Raw genomic sequence first — 8,577 nt, 5'->3', positions numbered from 1 at the left:
GGACAGTGCAGAGCCTCGTGACCAGCCAGGGACTCAGCTGCCCCAGGGCAGCAGTGCAGGCTGTCAGACAACCACCTGCCGCAGTTGCCATTGGCCTGTCACCCCAGGCACTGCTCCCCTGTCAGTGACATCCCTGGCACTGTTCCCATTTTGGTGACACCCCTGGCACTGTCCCCCTGTGGGTGACACCCCTGGCACTGCTGCCCTGTCAGTGACATCCCTGGCACTGCTGCCCCTTGGGTGACATCCCGAGCACTGCTCCCCTTTTGGTGACCACCCCTGGCACTGTTCCCGTGTCGGTGACATCCCTGGCACTGCTTCCCTCTGTGTGACACTCCGGCACTGTTCCCATTTTGGTGACACCTCTGGCACTGTTCCCCTTTTGGTGAAATTCTTGGCACTGTTGCCCTGGCACTGTTTCCCTTTTGGTGACATCCCTGGCGCTATTCCCATCTTGGTGACATCCCTGGCACTGCTGCCCTGGCACTGCTCCCCTTTTGGTGACATCCCTGGCACTGTTCCCCTCTGGGTGACACTTCAGCACTGTTCCCTTTTTGGTGACACCCCTGGCACTGCTCCCCTTTGGGTGACACCCCTGGCACTGTTCCCTTTTTGGTGACACCCCTGGCACTGTGTCCCTGTGGGTGACACTCCAGCACTGTTCCCTTTCTGGTGACACCCCTGGCACTGCTCCCCTGTGGGTGACACCCCTGGCGCTGTGTCCCCGTGGGTGGCAGTGCTGCAATGAGCAGCAGCAATGAGGAGTTTTCCCTGGGGCTGCTGGAATTGTCTCCTGCAATTCCTGCTGCCCCTTCCTGGACTCCTGGTGTCACTTCAAGGATTTTTTTTCTCGAGCCCTCGCTGTGTTTTCAGAAGTTTTTCAAATCCCTTTGGGATGTGATGCAATCCCTTGGGGAAGCGTGGCTGGAGGAGAGCAGCCACAGACCCCAACAAAACCAACCCAAAATGTTCCTGCACCAACACCAAATTCCTATTCTGGCATGAATTCCTCCTCTACTCCCCTTGAAATCCCCTCCTCTCTGCAGGTTACACTTTAAAACTCCACAATCCAAAACTTCAGGAAAAAATTGGATACTCCTTTGCTGTTCCCATGCTCGAATTGTCCAAATTTTGGCAGTTTCTGGCATTAATTTTCCCTGAGTTTTGCCAAGGTGAGGAACCAACCCTATCACCAAGATTCCTGTCAAATTCCAGCATCGTTCCTGTGCTGGATGTTACAAAAAACACATTTTCCGGGTTATTTTCCATCCTAGATTCCACCTATTCCAATATCCCATAAATTAATTAATGATTATTTACCTGCAGCCTCCAATCAGAGTTGGTTCATGATCAGTTACTCATTAAAACAGAGGATTAATTTTTGAAAAATATGGATCAGACTGAAATGTTTGGACAATGGCACCTGCTGGAGTTTTTGGGATTATCCTGGAAAGAGCCAGGAATTGCTTGATTCCCAACTCAGGATATTCCAGGATTCCAAATAGAGGCCATGATGGGATTTAGGAATATTTTGAATGGGAATTGTGTGTAATTTCTGATTTATAATTAATATTTAAGAGGTTTTTCCTGTTAAAAATAAAAACAGGGAAGAGCTGGTGGAGGATATTTCCATGTGGGAATTGTTACAAAATTCAGGGAATCAGGGAAATGTTTTGGTTGGAAAAGACTTTAAAGCTCATCAAATCCTGATTAATCTGGTTCCAGGCACGGGGATTTTCCCTGGTTTTTCCCTATCTCAAAACTCAGCAAGAAATTAATTTATTCTGTTTAATCTGGTGGGATCATGGAGTCCTGGAATGGTTTGGGATGGATGGAACCTTAAAAAATCATCAATTTCCACTATTCCAGGTTTTTCCAAGCTCTATCCAACCTGGCCTTGGACATTCCAGGGATAGAGGAGCCACAAATTTTCTGGGAATCTGTGCCAGGGAAGAATTCCTTCCATCATAGGACAGCACACAGATTTTCCATGGAATCCACAAATTTCCCAGATTTTTCAGCCTCCATAGGTTTAGAGCTGAGTTCCCTCAGGATCAGGTGACTCCAAAATTCCAAGTTTTGCTGTAACAAAGATCAGGAAATTTAAGGATTTTCTCCACCAATCGCTCCTCAGGATTTTGTTTTCTGCTCTGGATCCAGAAAAATTCCAGGGAATTCTGCCTGTTTTTCTTTAGGAAGCAGATCTTATCCGGGATATCCGGGAACTTCTGAAAAGAACCATCATCCAAGCCACCACCCAGATCAGGTAAAACATTCCCAGGATTCTTCAGCCAAAGAATTCCTGGGCTAAAGATGGATCCAGATCTCAGCCAGGCCAGGCTTAGGAGATTTAAGCCAGGCTTAAACCTGGAAACTTCTGGATTTTTCATAAATTTAGATTTCCCTCCTTTCCACAGCTGTGTTGGATTTGTTTTCCACCACTAAATTCCAATGCTATAAAAATATTCTCTGGATATCTTCTTGGGAATATCTTTGTGTTATTAAAAGGATTTTGGGATCAAAGGAGTTTTCCAAGAGGAAATTTTTTTTTTGCCACCAGATGTCAGTGTGAACTTTAAACCTGGAATTTCTGGGTGTTCCTTTTCATTCCAAAGGATTATTTGCTTGGAATTTCTAACAAACCCTGTGGAAAGATGTTATTGTATCCTAAAATCCGTCAATATAAAGGAAGTAACTGCTGGAAACTTCCTATTTTAGTTTTTAAAAAATCCTTTAATCTGCTCCTGTTCGACCTGCTAAAAGAAACATTGTATTTTTTTTTTTAATGGCTGTAAGTGCCAATTAATATAAAGTAGCTCTGTTGTATTAATTAGAGCACGAGTGGAGCCTAATGAATTTAGTTGGGGAATTTTAATTGTTTTAAGATCATTTTGGCCCCATTTTAGTCCGAATTTAGCCCCATTTATTCTGTTTTTAGCCCCATTTCGACCCATTTTAATCCCAGTTTTAGTCCCACTTTATCCCCATTTAGTCTCATTTTAACCCCATTTTATTCCCATTTTCCAGGAGAATTCCCAATTCCTTGGCTGACAGTGACACCTGGTGTTATCAGCTGATAACAACCCACAGGCTTTTGGAATTCGAATCATTATAATTATCATTATAATTAACTGAGCGATGTGTGACTCTAATTAACAACAAAGCAGCAATTTTAATTTGAATATCATTCCATGGGCAGGGACCTTCCCAATCCCTGGCCTTGGACACTTCCAGATTCTCTGGGAATTCCATTCCAGAGCCTTCCCACCCTCACATTGGAATTTTTCCTAATATTCCATCAAAATCAAGCTCCTTTCCCAACCACCTTCCCAGTGAATTTTTTTTCCAGTACACCAGAATTTTTTCCCAATACACTGAATTTTTCCCCAATATTCCATCAAATCAGGTTCTTCTTCAGGCATCTTCACACTGGAATTTTTTCCCATTACATTGGAATTTTTTCCCAATACACTGGAATTTTTTCCCAATATACTGGATTTTTTTCCCAATATTCCATCTCAATCACCCTCCTCTTCCAGCACCCTCACACTGGAATTTTCCTCCAATATCCCATCAAAATCAGATTCTTCTTCCAGGCACCCTCACATTAGATTTTTTTCTCAATATTCCATCAAAATCAGGCATCCTCACACTGGAAATTTTTTCCCAATATCCCATCAAAATCAGATTCTTCTTCCAGGCACCCTCACACTGAAATTTTTTCCCGATACACTGGAATTTTTTCCCAATACACTGAAAATATTTCCCAATACACTGGAATTTTTTCCCAATACATTGGAATTTTTTGCCAATCTACTGAAATTTTTTCCCAACACACTGGAATCTTTCCCAATCCACCGAAATTTTTCCCCACATCCCATCCCACCCAGGCTCGTCCCCAGGAGCTGGGAGGGAGCGTTTGGGATTTTCCCGCCCGCAAGGAATTTCGCGGTTTCGTTTCCCTGCGGAACGCAAAGGTTGGAGCCACGCTTCCCAAACTTGGGAATTCTCTTGCTTCCTGCTGAGCTGGGATCCCCAATTTTCCAGATCCAACCGGATCCAGAAGGAGAACTGTGAGCTGGACTGGTCGGATAAGGTGCAGACGTATCACATCGACGATAAATGCGGCTCCTACTGCACCGACAGCACCAACGTCCAGTCCCACCCCAGCTCCGTGAAGTTCGAGGAGAAGTGAGTCCATCCAGCATCCTCCTGGAATGCTCCATCCCAGCTGGGATGGGCCATGGGAAGAGCTTGGAGGCAGCTCCGTGGTGGTGCTGGATGTCCTGTGTGGGATATTTGGGTTGGAAGTTCCAGGGATTCGTCCTAGAACTCAAGCCCGACTGACGCCTTCCACCATCCCAGGGTGCTCCAAACTCCAGCCTTGGGTTCTTGCAGGGATGGGGCAGCCACGGCTTCTCTGGGAATTCTATTGCAGAAATATTCTATTCTATTTCTATTCTATTCTATTCTATTCTATTCTATTCTATTCTATTCTATTCTATTCTATTCTATTCTATTCTATTCTATTCTATTCTATTCTATTCTATTCCATTCCATTCCATTCCATTCCATTCTATTCCATGCCATCCCATCCCATCCCATCCCATTATCCCATCCCATCCCATTATCCCATCCCATCCCATCCCATCCCATTATCCCATCCCATCCCATTATCCCATCCCATTATCCCATCCCATCCCATTATCCCATCCCATTATCCCATCCCCATTATCCCATCCCATCCCATCCCATCCACAACCAACATCTGAACCACCCAGACACCAGCCCCCCTATCCCAAGCGCAGGGAAAGGACACCATTATAGGGACAAAACTCCCCTTTTGACCCCACTCTCCTCATTCCCACAGCGCCTCCACGCCCAAATCCTGGGCTCAGTTCAGCCACGACAACATTTCCAGAGCGGAGCAGGAGAAATTGGCGTCGGTGCAGCTGCGCTCGCTCATCAACAGCGTCATCCACGACGCGGGCCAGGACCTGCGCGTGCAGCGCGCCGCCGTCAGCGAGGCCCTGCACGGCCACTGCCGCCAGCTGGAGCAGGCCAAGCTGGGCCTGGAGCGGCACCTGGAGCAGGTGGGCATGGAGACCAGGCCAAGCTGGGCCTGGAACAGGTGGGCATGGAGACCAGGCCGAGATGGGCCTGGAGCAACACCTGGAACAGGTGGGGGATGGAGACCAGGCCAAGCTGGGCCTGGAGCAACACCTGGAGCAGGTGGGCATGGAGACCAGGCCGAGATGGGCCTGGAACAGGTGGGGATGGAATCCAGGCCAAGTTGGGCCTGGAACAGGTGGGGATGGAGACCAGGCCAAGCTGGGCCTGGAACAGGTGGGGATGGACCAGGCCAAGCTGGGCCTGGAACAGGTGGGGATGGAGACCAGGCCAAGCTGGGCCTGGAACAGGTGGGGATGGAGACCAGGCCTAGATGGGCCTGGAGCAACACCTGGAACAGGTGGGGATGGACCAGGCCAAGCTGGGCCTGGAACAGCACCTGGAGCAGGTGGGGATGGAGACCAGGCCGAGATGGGCCTGGAGCAACACCTGGAACAGGTGGGGATGGACCAGGCCAAGCTGGGCCTGGAACAGCACCTGGAGCAGGTGGGGATGGAGACCAGGCCGAGATGGGCCTGGAGCAACACCTGGAACAGGTGGGGATGGAATCCAGGCCAAGTTGGGCCTGGAGCAGTCCCTGGAGCAGGTGGGGATGGAGTTCAAGTAAACATTTAATCCTGACCTAAACCTTAAAATGGATGAGTTAAACATTTCAACCTGATCTAAACCCTAAAATCAATGGAGTTTGACATTTAATCCCAAACTAAACCCTAACACAGATGGAGTTAAACATTTAATCCCAAACTAAACCCTAAAACGGATGGAGTTCAATCAAACCTTTCATCCCAAACTAAACCCTTAAATAGATGGAGTTCAATTAACATTTAATTAATTAATAAACAGGTCAACGCACCTTAATTCTTGTATTTAACCTTAAATAGAATAAAATTAATAATATTATCATCTAAAATAAAAATTATTCTTGTTGCACTTAATTCTCTGGGCTGGTGGTGAAAACTTGAACACTTCACCATGTGTGGCAATTTAATAGATGGGACTTTAGTTTTTTATGTAGAAAAGCTGAATTTTAATTGTATATCTTTTATTTTTATAGGAATATTAGCAGGTGTTGAGTTAATTAATTGATTGAAATTTAGTTAATTGGTTGGTAAATGGCTTGTGTGCATGTTATTAAATTTTTTTAGGTTTTGGATGGTTGATATATTTTTGTTTATTGATTTTTATGAGATAGAATTCTTGTTTTTGTAGATGCAAGTTATTTTTCTTCACAACAATAGATTGTTATGTAAATTGATTTTATTTTTATGATTTTTTTAATGGGAACAAACAGATCAGTTGTATTTAGTTGAAGCTGTAGATTTAAGCTACAATTTAATAAATCCTTTCTTTTGGATGATTTTGGATTTAGTTTGGATTTATTTTAAATTTCTTTTGGAGGATTTTAACCTATACACAACAACCAAGAACAGATAATTTGGGGGGGAATGATATTTATAATTTGAATTTTTTTTTTTCTTTTTCCCCTGGAATTTCCTGTGCAGATCCTGAAGGATATTGGGGAGGAGGAAGCCAACATAATGAACCTGAAAAAAGCCATCAGGGACAAGGAAGCTTTCCTGAAAGTGGCTCAGACCCGCTCTACGACAGATCCTTCAGGCCCAACATCGAGCTCTGCAGGGATGAGGCCCAGTTCAGGTCATTCAATCAAACCCAATTTAGGCAATTAACCCCAGCTTAGATAATTAATCAGCTCCTCCAAGGTTCGTGTACAATCCAAAGGGATTAAGGAAGGTTTAAACATTTTTTTATGTCACGACTTTGAATCTTTTATTCAAAGTCAGAAATGGCTTTTTGATTCTGAAGTTGATCCAATCTTTCCTGGATTTTTCTGAGGTCTTCTCTTGATGAATTTTTGATCCTGTAGCTGATCTTTATCACAAATCCAATCTTTTCTTGGATTTTTTCCGAGGTCTTTTCCTGATAAATTTTTGATTCTGTATTTGATCTTTATCCCAAATCAAATCTCTTGGATCACCATCATCTGATTTTTCTTGACTTAACCCAATTCCATTGAGGTTGATCTTTATCCCAAGTCCAATCTTTTCCTGTTTTTTTTTTTGAGGTTTCTCCTGAAAAATTTATTATTCTGTAGTTGATCCAATCTTTTCTTGGATTTTTCTGAGGTCTTCTCTTGATGAATTTTAGGTTCTGTAATTGATCTTAATCCCAAATCCAATCCCTTGGATCACCATGCCTGATTTTTCATGACTTTGCCCAATTCCTTTGAGGTTGATCTTTATCCCAAATCCAATCTTTTCCTGGATTTTTCTGAGGTGTTCTCTTGATAAATTTTTGATTCTGTAGTTGATCCAATCTTTTCTGGATTTTTCTGAAGCCTTCCCCTGATGGATTTGAGAATCTGTAGTTGATCTTCATTCCATATCCAATCTTTTCCTGGATTTTTCTGAGGTCTTTTCCTGATGAATTTTAGGTTCTGTCCTTGATCTTTTTCCCAAATCCAATCCCTTGGATCACCATGCCCTGATTTTTCATGACTTTACCCAATTCCTTCCAGGCTGGTGAGCGAAGTGGAAGAACTCGCAGTTTTCCTGGAGGCCCTGAAGAGAGAAACTGATGAATCCGAGCAGAACCTGAAGAATTTGGAGGAGACCAGGATGAAGCTGGAGAAGGAAATCGCTGTGAAAGCCAACAGCATTTTCATTGACAGCCAGAAGTGCCTGGGCAACCGAGCTCGTTTCCCCGTGGACCTGGAGGTGGCGAGTTACCAGCAGTGATTTCTGTGCTCAGCCTGTGAAATCCAGGGGAAAAACACAATTCCTTCTTTTCTATTGAGCCCTCGGAAAATGTGGGGAAAAAAAAAATCTGTGAGCTTTCATATGGAATAAATTGAGAAATTCTACATTCGAGTGTTGTGTTCACTCAGTTGTCTTCTACTTGGGTTAAAATTCTGTAAGTTCCTTTCCTTTTCATTTTCCTTTTCTCTTTTCCTTTTTATCTTTTCCTTTTTCTCCCTTTCCTTTCCTTTCCTTTCCTTTCCTTTCCTTTCCTTTCCTTTCCTTTCCTTTCCTTTCCTTTCCTTTCCTTTCCTTTTCCTTTCCTTTCCTTTCCTTTCCTTTCCTTTCCTTTCCTTTCCTTTCCTTTCCTTTCCTTTCCTTTCCTTTCCTTTCCTTTCCTTTCCTTTCCTTTCCTTTCCTTTCCTTTCCTTTCCTTTCCCCCTTTTCCCTTTTTTCCCTTTTTTCCTTTCCTTTTAAAAATCCTCCAAAAGCCATAAAAACAGAATTTAAACCAGCTTAAAATCTGTTTATTCCATCTTCAATCTATCCATAGCATGAGTGTCTATTTTTGGAGATTCCATCCTGACAATTAAATAGAAGTGAATATTTATTAGGAACAATAAGAAATAGGAGTGAATATTTATTAGGAATAATCACAATATCCAGGTGGAAATAAAATATTTATAGCTTG

At 43.7% G+C, this 8,577-nt stretch overlaps 1 protein-coding gene across 1 annotated transcript in view; it reads left to right on the top strand.

Moving 5' to 3' along the window:
• The window catches only part of LOC106864774 (tektin-4), a 9,679-nt gene extending 1,674 nt beyond the window's left edge, over nucleotides 1–8,005 (top strand). The window contains 6 exon segments of the mRNA XM_088174374.1: nucleotides 2,196–2,266; nucleotides 4,048–4,191; nucleotides 4,871–5,093; nucleotides 6,633–6,726; nucleotides 6,729–6,786; nucleotides 7,667–8,005. Of these exon segments, the coding sequence (XP_088030500.1) occupies nucleotides 2,196–2,266; nucleotides 4,048–4,191; nucleotides 4,871–5,093; nucleotides 6,633–6,726; nucleotides 6,729–6,786; nucleotides 7,667–7,886 (810 nt within the window). The 3' untranslated portion in view covers nucleotides 7,887–8,005.
• The last annotated feature ends 572 nt before the right edge of the window (nucleotides 8,006–8,577 follow it).

This window comes from Sturnus vulgaris, chromosome 16 (assembly GCF_052056855.1).
Source record: "Sturnus vulgaris isolate bStuVul1 chromosome 16, bStuVul1.hap1, whole genome shotgun sequence".
Classification (NCBI taxonomy): Eukaryota; Metazoa; Chordata; class Aves; order Passeriformes; family Sturnidae; genus Sturnus; species Sturnus vulgaris.
The sequence above is the reverse complement of the archived record's forward strand: the minus strand, read 5'-3'. Positions and strand labels throughout refer to the sequence as shown.